General features: G+C 42.4%; 1 protein-coding gene across 3 annotated transcripts in view; it reads right to left on the bottom strand.

Annotated features, from left to right (window-relative positions):
* LOC122556776 (ran-binding protein 17-like) overlaps positions 1-14,149 on the bottom strand; it is a 1,066,498-nt gene that overhangs the window by 772,239 nt on the left and 280,110 nt on the right. For all 3 annotated transcript variants that reach the window (XM_043703926.1, XM_043703927.1, XM_043703928.1), the window contains one exon: positions 6,746-6,892. In XM_043703926.1, the coding sequence (XP_043559861.1) occupies positions 6,746-6,892 (147 nt within the window). The remainder of the gene's footprint in view (positions 1-6,745; positions 6,893-14,149) is intronic.

The following is a 14,149-nucleotide window of genomic DNA, read 5'->3' as shown; positions in this document are numbered from 1 at the left end:
GGTCTTTTCTCGTTGGAACGGCGAAGGATGAGGGGTGAGTTGATAGAGGTTTATAAGATGATCAGAGGAATAGATAGAGTAGACAGTCAGAGACTTTTTCCCTGCGTACAACAGAGTTACAAGGGGACATAAATTTAAGGTGAAGGGTGGAAGGTATAGGGGGGATGTCAGGGGTAGATTCTTTACCCAGAGAATGGTGGGGGCATGGAATGCGCTGCCTGTGGGAGTGGCAGAGACAGAATCATTGGTGACCTTTAAGCGGCAATTGGATAGGTACATGGATAGGTGCTTAAGCTAGGACAAATGTTTGGCACAACATCGTGGGCCGAAAGGCCTGTTCTGTGCTGGATTGTTCTATACCAGGATCTGTTCAGATGAGGAGGAATGCAACGGGCACTTGCAAGTATTCAAGGATGCCCTCATAACAATGGGGTACGATGCTCAACGCATCAACCGCCAGTTCTGACGTGCCACAGCGATGAACCATAATGACTTCCTCAGTAGACAGACAAGCTGCAACCAACAGGGTACCCTTCGTTGTCCAGTGCTTCCCAGGAGGCCAAAATCTACGTCATGTAGTTCGCAACCTGCAACACCTTATTGATGAGGATGAGCACCTCACCAAGACCTTCTCCTCACCTCTACTTCTCGCCTTTAAACAACCACCAAACCTCAAACAGATTATTGTTCGCAACAAACTGCCTGGCTTCCATGACAACACCATACGACCCCATCACAGAAGACACTGCAAGACACGTCAGTGTCAAAACGAATACCAACATTACACTGGGGACACCTCTCACCATGTACGCAGCAGGTACTCATGTGACTCAGCCAATATTATCTATCTCATATGCTGCAGGCAAGGATGCCCTGAGGCATGGTACATTGGCGAAATCAAACAGAGGCTACATTATTGGATGAATGGACACCGCACGACAATCACCAGCCAGGAGTGTTCCCTCCCAGTCAGGGAACACTTCAGCAGTCCGAGACATTCGGTCTTCGGGTGACCATTCTCTAAAGCAGACTTCGGGACAGGCAACAATGCAACGTGGCCAAGCAGAGGCTGATAGTCAAGTTCGGTTCTGTGGGATGGCCTCAACCAGGACCTTGGGTTCATGTCACACTACAGATGACCCCACTGCACTAAACACTCTCGCTCGCATGCACACACACGCATACCCCTACAGACCCATACACTCACGCAGACCATCTCTCAACAGCTTGCACATACACATCCCCACACTCCCACATGCGCAATCTCTCACAGATTTATACCTCTTTACACACGCACACACATACCCTCTCACAGGCACTCAGACGCTTCCCTCCCCTCTCCCCCAGCGTGCGCGCGCACACACACACACGTAAGTTTGTGGGGTGAACTTGTACTTGCAGAATTACATTTTATTCTGCTCAAAAACTGCATGAATCAATGTAAGTTTATGTAAATCCCTTTTTTTTTAGAAATAGAATCAGTCTGAATACTGGGGCACAGACAGACATACTTTAACCTCATACCTTCAATGCATTATCTGAGCTGACATGGCACCTATTGTTAAAGTTCACTTGAGAATGTAACTTTAAAAAACGTTCTGGGGTTTACATATGAAAGAACTGAAACCAACATGGTCATTCTAAAAGATGAGAAACTTAACAAACAATCTAGGTCTTTTTCAATTTTGCATTTCATTAGCATCACACTGTAAACTTTTGCTATACATTCTGTGTCTTATATCTTATACTCCGTAGCCACCTGATGAAGCAGTGCTCCGAAAGCTAGTGCTTCCGAATAAACCTGTTGGACTATAACCTGGTGTTGTGCAATTTTTAACTTTGTACACCCCAGTCCAACACCAGCACCTTCAAATCAAGTTACTGAAAGATCATGACAAAATATTGCTAGATGCTGTATTTCTCCCTGTGTCTGTGCGAGTTTCCTCTGGGTGCTCCAGTTTCCTCCCACAGTTACAAAGATGTGCAGGTCAGGTGAATTGGCCATGCTAAATTGCCCATAGTGTTATGTGCATTGGTCAGAGGGAAATGGGTCTGGGTGGGTTACTCTTCAGAGGGTCGGTGTGGACTGGTTGGGCTGAAGGGCCTGTTTCCACACTGTAGGGAATCTAATCTAATCTTATCATGGAAGAAAGTCCTGATTAAAAATAATTCTGACTATGTAACTAACAGAGATATGATTCAGTTGGTGAAATGAGCAGACAACATTAAACCTGTCCATCCAATGGTATTTTGACCACTACCTTGACACAGGAACTAACTGGTTTTAGCAAGTTTTGAGAAGATTTGTAGCTCAGGTTAAGATTTTGGATGTTGGTTTGCTTGCTGAGCTGAAAGCTTGATTTCTAGACGTTTCATTACCTTACTAGGTAACATCTTCAGTGGACTTTATGTAAAGCAATGCTGAAACTTCCAGCTTTCTATTTATGTTTGGGTTGGTGATGTCATTTCCTTTGGTGATGTTATTTCCTGTGGTGAAGTCACTTCCTGTTCCTTTTCTCAGAGGGAGATAGGTGGGGTCTAACTCGATCTGTTTGTTGATAGAGTTCTGGTTGGAATGCCATGCTTCTAGGAATTCTCATGCATGTCTTTATTTGGCTTATTTTAAGTCAGTTAATACTCTCACTACTTCAATGGCAAGATGTCAGACAAATGCACTGAGCAGATCATAGCCTTCAGCAAACACTTAATATTAAATGTGTATGAAATAGATATCTGGCTCAGCTGAAGAAGGGGAAATTTTCAAAAATTGTCCTTGTCTCTCAAATTCTGTGATTATAAAGGTAGGGTTGTTAATGCTAAAGAATAGTTTTATTCTTCTGTTATTCAGCACTGTGTCTTATATTAAGTCTGGGTAGATGCAGAACTCCCTCAATTCTGCTTGAAAAATATTCTAGAACTGTAACCTCAGACAACCCTGTTACAATTCAATATTTTAAGCCTATTTATCATGCCAGTTCCTTTTTTGAATCTATGGGAACACACTTTAAGTTTTATTATCAATCTACACCCACTGGAAACTGAAATGTGTTTATTCAAATCCATTTTACAACTAGTTAGGCCACTTTTGGAATATTGCACGCAACTCTGGTCTCATGCCTATCGGAAAGATGGGTTGTGAAACTTGAAAGGGTTCAGAAAAGATTTACAAGGATGTTGCCAGGGTTGGAGGATTTGAGTTACAGGGAGAAGTTGAATATGCTGGGGCTGTTTTCCCTTGAGTGTTGGAGGCTGAGGGGTGACCTTATAAAGGTTTATAAAATAATGAGGAGCATGCATAGGATAAATAGACAAAGCCTTTTCCCTGGTGTGAGGGAGTCCAGAACTAGAGGGCATCGGTTTAGGGTGAGAGGGGAAAGATATAAAAGAGGCCAAAGGGGCAACAATTTCACGCAGTGGGTAGTACACATATGGAATGAGCTGCCAGAGGAAGTGGTGAAGGCTCAAACAATTGCAACATTTAAAAGGCATTTGGATGGGTATAAGAATAGGAAGGGTGTGGAGGGATATGGGCCGAATTTTGGCAGGTGGGACTAGGTTGGATTGGGATATCTGGTCGGCATGGATGAGTTGGACCGAAGGATCTGTTTCCATGTTGTACATTTTTATGACTGAATGACTCTAATTGGCCTTTACAATAGATAATAGCAGGAGAAGACAAGAGAGTCTTCCATCCCATTAATATGTATTAGATTCAGTGATAGCCCCAACGACTAGGATAAATTCAGAATCCAGCAAAGGAGGGCTTAAAGGTTCATAAAGATGGAGAAAATAAACTATGAGAGAAAACAAGTGAGAAATATAAAAACTAAGAGTTTCTTTAAAAAGGAAGAGAGAAGTCAAAGTGAAAATCGGCCCCTTAGAAAATGAGTCCGGGAAGATGGTTATTTCGTGGATAAGTTCCCTAGCCCTCAGAGCTTGCATCCTAGGATCCTCAAAGAGGTAGCTACAGAAATAGTCGATGTATTGGTTGCAACTTTCTAAAAATACTTGCATTCAGGAGCAGTACCAGAGAACTGGACAACCGCTAATGTGATAGCTCATTCAAAAAGGGAGGCCAACAAAAAGTGGATAATTATAGGCAGAATACTGTAACATTTATTGTTGGAAAGTACTGGAATCAATTATTAAGGAGGTACAGTAACAGCAGAACATTTGGAAAATCATAATCTAATCAAACAGAGTCAGCATAGCTAATTTGTTGGAGGTTTTTTTTAGGCAGTCTCAACCAGAATGGACAGAGGGGAACCAGTAGATGTGTTGTATTTGAACTTCCAGATGATGTTCGACACAATAACTTCATAAAAGTTTAAGTCATAAGATAACAGCCCATGGTGTTGGAGGTAGTGTACTGACATAGGGTAGAGAATTGGCTCATGGGCAGGAAACAAGGGATTCTTTTTCAGATTGGTGACCTATAATCAGTGGGATTCACAGGAATCAGTATTGTGACTATAACTGTTTATATTCATGACTTGGAAGAAGGAAGTGAATTTACTATAGCCAAATTTGCAGACTACACAAAAATAGGTGGCAAAGCAGTTTGCAAGAGGGATACAAACAGTTTACAGACAGATATTGATAGGCTAAGTGAAAGGACAAAATGTTGACAAATAGAGTATAATGTGAGAAAATGTGAAGTTATTTATTTTGGAAGGGAGAACAAAAGAACAGAATATTATTCAAATGGTGAGAAACTGTTGAAAGATGTAACACAAAGGGACTTGGGAACATTTGTGCATGAAACACAGAAAGCTAGCACACAGGTATAGCAGGTAATCAGGAATGTTGGCCCTTATTTCAAGAGAGTTAGAGAACAAGAACAGAGTATACATGGTCTCACTGCAACTATACAAGATGTTGGTGAGACCACATTGAGAGTACTGAGAGTAGCTTTAGTCTCTTAATTAAGGAAAGATATAATTTCATTGGAAGCAGTCCAGAGAAGGTTCACTGGACAATATGGAGGGATTCTCTTATGAGCAAAGGTTAAACAGGTTGGGACCCTACTCGCATGAGTGTAGAAGAATGCGAGATGATTCTTAAACATATAAAATTCTTAAGGGACTTGACAGGATAAATACTGAGATGATGCTTCTCCTGATGGGATCTGTGGGCATGGTCTCTGAATAAAGCCGATTTAAGACTGAGATGAGGAGGAATTTCTTCTCTTGAAGAACTGATGTCTTTGCATCTGGGAGCTGTAAGGACAGAGTCCTTGAGTGTAGTAAAGTCTAAGATCGATTCTTGATCAGTAGAGGAAGGTTGATGGGCAAAGGGCAAGAAAGTGGACATGAAGAGCCATGATCCTACTGAATAGTGCAGAAGGCTCAAGAAGCTGAATGGTCTACTCCTGTTTCTATTTTTATCGTCTTACAGCATAGGTCACCCATACCCACAAAGCTCGTCATTGCAACTGATTTAAGGAGCAGTGCCCCAAAAGCTTATACTTCCAATAAACCAGTTAGACTATAACCTGGTGTTGAGAGATTTTTAACTTTATCCACCCCAGTCCAACACTGGCACCTCCAAATCATGATTAAGGCCTATTATTGGCCAGGTGTTCCAACAGACACAAAACCAAGGTATTATCTTCCAAAGTCATCCCTCCGAAGTCTTTTGTTTTCAAATCCATTCATAGGATATGGACATCTCTGGCAAGAGAAACATACTGTCCTTGCCTTTTGGCCCTTAAGAAGATGGTGTTAAGTTCCTCTTTGAATCAGTGCAGTCCCAACTAGTGTAGGTACACCAAGAGTGTTGTTAGGAAGGTATTTCCAGGATTGAGACCCAGTGACAGTGGGGAAATGTGATATAGTTTTAAGCCAATGTGGATTGCTAGTTGGAAAGGAACTTGCAAATAGACATATTCCCATTATTCTGTTATTCCTCTTGTTTTTCCCTCACTGAAATACACAGGGTATCTGCCCTCCAATGGTGCAAAATTCAAGCTGTCCATTGTATGCGCATTTCTTAAGGTTGGTGATTTTCTAAAAGAATGCTTTTTCCAAAAATTATAGTGGTTACAATAAAAGAAACTTATAATAGGCGATCAGCAATCCACATTTCCCAGTTTATCTCCAGCAATTTGATTCTTTGTTATCTCTTCACTCCATCATTGTCGGTAATGCCTTGAATTACCTAGGGCCTTGGCTTCTGCAATTTCCTCTGTAAACCTTTTCATGTTTCTCCTCCTTTCGATTCAACTCAAAACCTACCTATTTGACTTGAAGAATTGGTCATCTGTCAAATCTACTAAAAGAGGCTGAAACTGTCATATCAGGAATGAAGTAATTTTGCTTTACTTTGTTGACTTGCTTTCAATTTTATCTATTTTGAAGTTGGAGCTATAGATAAAATTTGGAATCAGCACAAGAGAAACAACATGCAAAATAGGATTCAAAGCTCCTTCATTAAATTTGTGAGCACAACAAAGCAGTTCAAAGTGCTTCGTAGCTGGAAATTAGCATTACACAGAAGAAGCACCACAAACAGTAAGAAGAAACTAATGATTTTTTTTTATAACAAACTTGTGCCAACTAAAAATCATAGCAGAGCAAAGGTAAAACTGGAGTAACATTTTGACATAGAGCATTTTGCTTCAGAAGAATATTTGGAATCAGAGAACATCGATTTGGAATCATCGATGCTGGGATGGCATTGGTGTTACTTGGCAAAACTGCAAACTCAAAATAACCAGGGACTCAATCAAGTTAACACCTCTTACCTGCAGACTTGTGACTGTGAAATTAGCAATCAATCTAATGATTTCAGGGTAACCTTCCACCATCACTATTTCACCTAGCTGATAATTGGTCTTTAAACGAGCCAGAAATCTACAGAATTCATGATAGTTGTTTGCATCAGATAAACCCTGTTGTGAGAAAAAGACAGTATGAAGTAAATATTTTACTGTTCTAAGTTAACAGTAACATTTAATACAGGAATTTAATCAAATTTGATACCACAAAACCAGAACTACAAGATATTTGAACATTTTCTTGGAAGAAATGTCAATAATATGTAAACTTTGCAAAACAGTCCAGATTGGCAGAGAATTCCAGATCATTGACAATCATGGAGTAAAATAAATCTTCTTCTCATTCCCCCCCCCTTTATCTTTGGTCCAAAACCTTAAGTGTGTTCCCTGGACCTTGCACTATTAGCTAAAGGTTTCAATTTTCTTGTCTACCTCATCTAAGCTTATAACCGCATAAGCGACTACCAAATCTCTTCTCAATCTCCTTTGCTGCAAGGGGAACCACACTAGCTTCTCCAAACGTACATTGTAACTAAAATCCTTCAAGCCTGGAATAATTTTGCTAATTTCTGCACCTTCTCCTAAAACAGTAATCAGAACTAGAACATGGTAGAGGGGGAGGATCAATGAGAGGGTCAATATAGTAAAGTGCAAGGTTGGAGGCGATATTGGTCAGAAGAACAATATAACAGGGCACAATTCAAAAGGGGGTGCAGGAGCAGAAGGATCAGGGTGTTTATTTGCACAGATCATTGATGATGGCAAATCAGGTCGAGAGAGCAGTTAATAAAGTATACAGTGCTCTTAGTTTTATTAATAGAGACAGAGTACAAGAGCAAGGAGGTGATGTTCAACTTGTGCAAGACACACATTAGACCTCACCGAGAATATTGTGCACTGTTGTAGACAGCATGCTATTGGAAAAATATGAATGCATTGAATGTAGTTCAGAAGCAATTTACAAGAATTGTTCCAGGATAAGCTTTAGTCATGAAAATAGTTTGAAGAAGTTAGCACCGTTCTCCTTGGAGAGAAGGCAGTGAGTGGAGCTTTGACAGAGGTTTCCAAAATCATGATAGTAGATACGGACCAGATGTTCCCACTTGCCAAAGAAATCAGGACAAGAGGGCATAGATTTGAATGATGTTCTAACAAAGCAAGGGTGATGTGAGAAAAAAAAAGCGAGTAGTTAGGAAATGAATTGCATTGCCTGGTAATGTGATGGAAGCAAGTTTAACTGAATTATTCAAGAGGGCACTGAATGATTATTTGGATAGAAATGGTATCGAGGGATATGAGGGAAAGGCAGGAGATTGGCGCTTCACAACAGAACTGGGCAAGCAGAATGGGCCAAACAGCTCCCAAATGAGGCAGTAGGAGTCACAGTGAAAAGCTAATTGAATAAAATGTCACAAAAATGAACAGGAAGCACTTCATAATCTTATTTTAATAAAGCAAGTCCAGTATGAATCTTCTGCAGAAGATTCTGTTCTGAGGAAAGGTCACACAGGATTCGAAACATTAACTCTGTTTCTCTCTCCACAGATGCTGCCAGACCTGCTGAGTTGCTACAGCATTCTCTGTTTTTGCTACAGTAGAGCACCACCCCAGTTGTATTCAAATCCTCAAGTTCAGCTTGAACCCATTAATTTCTGACTGCTGAGACGGCACGGTGGCACAGTGGTTAGCACTGCTGCCTCACAGCGCCAGAGACCCGGGTTCAATTCCCGCCTCAGGCGACTGACTGTGTGGAGTTTGCACGTTCTCCCCGTGTCTGCGTGGGTTTCCTCCGGGTGCTCCGGTTTCCTCCCACAGTCCAAAGATGTGCAGGCCAGGTGAATTGGCCATGCTAAATTGCCCATAGTGTTAGGTAAGGGGTAGATGTAGGGGTATGGGTGGGTTGCGCTTCGGCGGGTCGGTGTGGACTTGTTGGGCTGAAGGGCCTGTTTCCACTCTGTAAGTAATCTAATCTAATCTAACAAGCTACATAAATACTAAACAGGGAACTCATAGAAACTAATCACTCTGGCCTCTTCCCCATTTCAAGTTGGCTTTAAAGCATTCTTTTCCCCTTTAACTCTCTCAATTTGAAACTCTTTCCCCGCCTTATTTAATGTTGACTTGCCCCTTTCCATAGCATCTCAGCTAAAAATGGTACTTCTCTCCACCCAAAGGTGTCTTTCCCAACTTGCGCCTTCTTTCAATACCCCTTCCTTGTTATATAATAGTCTGTACTTTCTTCTTCATTGCCAGCTTATGTCCTCTTTATCCTCTTCTCTCACCTTTCAATGTCATTCATTTCCCTCCATGTAGCAGTGCTGGGTAGGAACAACAAAAGGAGAGGGAAACCTTGCTACTTTCACCTAATCTGCACATCTTTGGATTGTGGGAGGATACCAGAGCACCCAGAGGAAACCCACGCAGACAGTCAACCTAGACTGGAATCAAACCCGGGTCCCTGGAACTGTGCGGCAGCAATGCTAACCACTGAGTCACCATGTTGCCCATGTTGCAACTGAAGAGCTAAGGGGAAGCAGTCTTTCTGAAGAGTCAGTATTCAAACAAACAGATAGTATTCAAACAAACAGATCAGGCAGCATCCAAGAAGCAAGAAAATTGACATTTCGGGCAAAAGCCCTTCAGAAATGGCCCATTCCTGATGAAGGGCTTTTGCCCGAAATGTCTATTTTCTTGCTCTTCGGATGCTGCCTGACCTGCTGTGCTTTTCCAGCACCACACTCTTGATTCTAATCTCCAATATCTGAACCACTCACTTTCACACATTCAAACAAACAGTGGCTAGTGACTCGAGAACCAGATTTTCTGAAGAATATTAATCTCATACAGATTAGTCAGGGTCATGGATGGTCATAGGCAGTTCTTGGGGAAGAATGGAAGAAGGGAGACATCAAGTCCAGAGTGAGGGAAGTGTGGCGAGGCTGCGCTAAGTCCAGAAAGGGGAGGCTGCGCCAAGTCCAAAGTGGGGACAGAGAGGCTCATTGGCTGAGCAGTGGGGGAACGAATGGCTTGGGCAGATGGGTCCAGAGATGACAAGGAGGGGTAGGTAGGTCCTCAGGGGTTGGTGGGGGGAGAGAATCTGACTCAGATCACGATTAGAACAGAGGAAGGGGACACCTTGTCTAGCGTAGAGGAAGTGGATGGCTCTGGAGCAGGGTAAAAGGGAACAGCAGGTCCATAATGGGGATAGATGGTGCTCAGTCTGGAGCATGGAAGGGGGTTGGAGAGACAGAAGCACGAAGAGAGGGCAGCTAGTGTGGAGAGGGGTAAGGGGACTACAGGGTGCATGGGATGGCTCCCAAAAGGAGACAGGTCATGTGTCAGGTCACTGTCTCCAGGGGGTTTGTAAGTGCTTTTCGGGGGTGGGGGTGGCAGAGGGAAGGTGCAGTTAGTGGGGATTGAAGTATGTATGGGTCAAACTGACTCATTACTCAAGGATTAGACAGTGTTTAAAAATCTCCAAATTAAATGGAGACTTTCAGAAGGTTTCAATCACACAGGAATTGCCCAGCATCATCATTAATTTCCCAGGCAATTTCTTCAGTCTTTTATGTTAGGAAATCTGCAGGATTCCCAATGAGCAACTCTCACCTATGCTGGAATAATGACTATTAGAAAATCCGGGCCATAATTGTAGAACGTCACAGTGACTCAGTGGTTAGCAGTGCTGCCTCACAGCACCAGGAACCCGGGTTCAATTCCAGCCTCAGGCAACTGTCCTCCAGATGCTCCAGGTTCCTCCCACAGACCAAAGATGTGCAGATAAGGTGAACTGGCCATGCTAAATTGCCCATAGTGTTCAAGGATATATAGGTTAGGGGCATTAGTCAGGCGAAATGTGAAACAATAGAGACCGGGAAGAGGTCCGGGTGGGTTCGTCTTCGGAGGGTCGGAGTGGAAGAATGTTGCTTTTGGAGGGCTGAAGGGCTTGAACTATAGATGCTAAATAGGCTGGGGCTATTTTCCCTGGAGCGTCAGAGGCTGAAGGGTAACCTCACAGAGGTTTACAAAATCATGACAAGCAGCGATGGGGTGAATAGCCAAAGTATTTTCCCCAGGGTAGGGGAGTCCAAAACTTGAGGGCATAGACTTAAGGTGAGAGGGACAAGATTTAGGAGACACCTGCAGGGTAAGTTTTGTACGCAGAGGATGGTGCATGTATGGAATGATCTGTAAGATGAAGTAGTGGAGGCTGGTACTATTATGAAGTTGAAGGTATGTAACCGTACCTTTAAGAGAGGGAGAATGTGTTCTGAACTGAGAGATTACAAGCAACTGTGAAAGATATTCTTGAAAATCTTTTATGAACTCTGTCAAGTTTCACAACATCCTCCCTATAGCAGAGAGACCAGAATTGCATGCAATATTCCAAAAGTGGCCGCACCAATGTCCTGTACAGCCGCAACGTGATCTCCAGGCCTTCTTCACTATCTTATCTACCTGCAACTCCACTTTCAAGGAACTATGACAAGAAGACAGTCCCAGAGTGTACTGAAAAATTGAAAATATGTAACATTTGGCTGCGAAATGGATACCTGAGTTTGGATGCTGTTTTGATAATAATTCAAATTTAACCAGTTTAAATTATGCCCCAGGATACTAAAACCCAATCAAGTTTGAATTTATTAGTTTGATGTTGGCTAAACAATGAGACGATCCGACGTTGGCAGGTACAGGAACACAGACATTTTTAAAATTGGTCAGAGAGCAACTGCCATAGACAGAGAAACTGCTGGAAAGCTAATTGCCCATCTAACATCTTGCTCTCAAATAAATTAGAAAACACTCTCTATCAAAATTACCTTTTCATGTGAAACATACTAGCAGTAAAAGGAAAGGGGACAACCCAGGGAGATCAGTAGCTCAGTAGATCAACTTAGAAGAGTGAAGACACAGAATAAGATAGAGACTTTATGGTTTTGAGATTAAGCTAATGCATTTTTTTGTAAGTATCCTATTGGAACAGTATATTGTTATAGAGTTGGAGTCAGAGAGTAAGCAGTTAAGAGGGGTTTAGACTTGTGAATAGTTTGTTATGTTTAATGTTCACTTTTGCAGTAATAAAATAAATTAATGTTATTTTCTTTAAACGTGAGATTTATGAGTTCTCTGTAACTCATAGTTTAACAGATTACAAGGCGAGGTGAACTTTTCTGGCTGTTTGGTTTAATTAACAGAAAAGGTTCGTCTCCATGCCAAAACAACATAATTATGGCATTTAAACGGAATCTGGATGGGTATATGAATAGGAAGGGTTTGGTAGGATACGGACCAAATGCTGGCAAATGGGACAAGATTTATTTAGGACATCTGGTCGGCAGGGACAAGTTTGACTGAAGGGTCTGTTTCCATGCTGTACATCTCTATGACAGTGGTAGTTTCCCTACCTCTGAGTAGGAGGAACACATGAACAGGAGTAGGTCATTCAGCCCTTTGAGCCTGCTCCAGCATTCAAGAAGATCATAGCTGATCTGTCTCCTAACTCCATATCCTTGCCTTGGGCCTTTATTTCTCGATATCCTTGCTTCATTAAAAAAAATGTTTCAGATTTAAAGTTAACAATTAAATTAGTATTGACTGCAGTTTGGATGGCCAGGTTCAAGTCCCACCTGCTCAGAGGTGTGCATCACTATCTCTGAACATCACAATAAAACAAAGAACTGCAGATGTCAGAGATATGAAACAAAATAGAAATTGCTGGACAAACTGATGAGAAGTCAATGGACCTAAAACGCTAGCACTCCTTTCTTCTCACAGGTGCTGTCAGACGTGCTGAGTTTCACCAGCAATATCTGTTATTGTTACCACTTCCGAAATGATTGATTCAAATATTTCTGAAAATGAAAAGTCAAAATTTGGTATTAAGGCAGCGGCAAGCTGGAATCACTTGAGCATAGCGACTTGAGTACTTTTCAGTGAGCATTTGGGCATTACGTGAACTGTGAAGCAGTTAATCCCCTGCTCTGCTCCCTGTTCCACCCCTTCAAGAAACAGCAATCAGTTTCCATTTTGTGCAGTGCAGTTTACATTTTCTGTCACAAACTTCCAGTTCTAGTACAGTAATTGGGAGTTGAGCTTGCCCATAGGCCAGTGAGGGCACGTCAAAAAGAGAAGATCTAACTGTCACCTCTGGATATTCGATAATATCAGCGAATCCCACTTTCAACATCCTGGAGTTTACCACTGACCATAAATTGAAGTGGGGTAGACATATACATATTAAGGTATTACATGAGGGAATGGCTGAAGACTGACATCTGTGATGCTGGGGACCTCGAAACAAAGCCGAGCTAAATGATCCACTCGGCCTTTCTCGCTGAAGATTCTTGCAAATTCTTCATTCTTATCTTTTGCATTGATATGTTGGGTTCTGAAATTATTGATGATGGGGATGTTTCTGGAGCCTTCTCTTCATGTGAATTTTTAAATTGTCCACCACCATCCATGGCTCGATGTGGCAGGTCTGCAGAGCTTAGATCTGCTCTGTTTGCTTTGTCTATCACTTGCTGCTTATGCTGTTTGGCACATAAGTAATCCTGTTTTTGGCTTCATCAGGATAACAGCTCATTTTTAGGCACGCCAAGTGAAATCTTGGCATGCCCTCCTGCACTCATCATTGAAACAGAGTTGATCCCTAAATTGATGGTTATGATAAAATGGGGGATATGTTGGGCCATGATTGAGTACAATACAGGTTTGTTCAAAGTCTATCCCATTTATCACAGTGAAAGTGCCAGACAACACATTCGAGAATATTCTCAATGTGAAGATGAGACTTTATCTCCTCAGGGATGGTGTTGTGGTCACACTTACTGATATTGTCATGGACAGATGCAAGTGTGGCAGGCAGATTGGTGAGGATTAGGTCAACATTAGTGTCCTCCCTAGCTGCTATACATCGAGTCTAACAGCTATGTCCTTTATGCCAGGACCATGTAGGTCCTTGGCTTCCTCCATCGCCATTCCCTCACCACCCGACTTGAAGAAGAACACCTTAGCTTCCGCCTCAGTACCCTTCAACCCCAGGGCATCAATGTGGACTTCACCATTTTCCAAATTTCCCCTCCCCCCACCTTACCCCAGTTCCAACCTTCCAGCTCAGCACCACCCTCATGACCTGTCAATCTTCCTTCCCACCTATCCGCTCCACCCTCCTCTCCGACTATCACCTTTACCCCCAGCTCCATCCACCTGTTGCACTCTCAGCTCCCTTCTCCCCATCCCCACCCCCCTCCCATTTATCTCTCAACCCGAGGCTCCCAGCTTCATTCTTGATGAAGGGCTCCGGCCCGAAATGTAGATTTTCCTGCTCCTTGGATGCTGCCTGGCCTGCTATGCTTTTCCAGCAACACA

Source organism: Chiloscyllium plagiosum, chromosome 14, assembly GCF_004010195.1.
Source record: "Chiloscyllium plagiosum isolate BGI_BamShark_2017 chromosome 14, ASM401019v2, whole genome shotgun sequence".
Classification (NCBI taxonomy): domain Eukaryota; kingdom Metazoa; phylum Chordata; class Chondrichthyes; order Orectolobiformes; family Hemiscylliidae; genus Chiloscyllium; species Chiloscyllium plagiosum.
The sequence above is the reverse complement of the archived record's forward strand: the minus strand, read 5'-3'. Positions and strand labels throughout refer to the sequence as shown.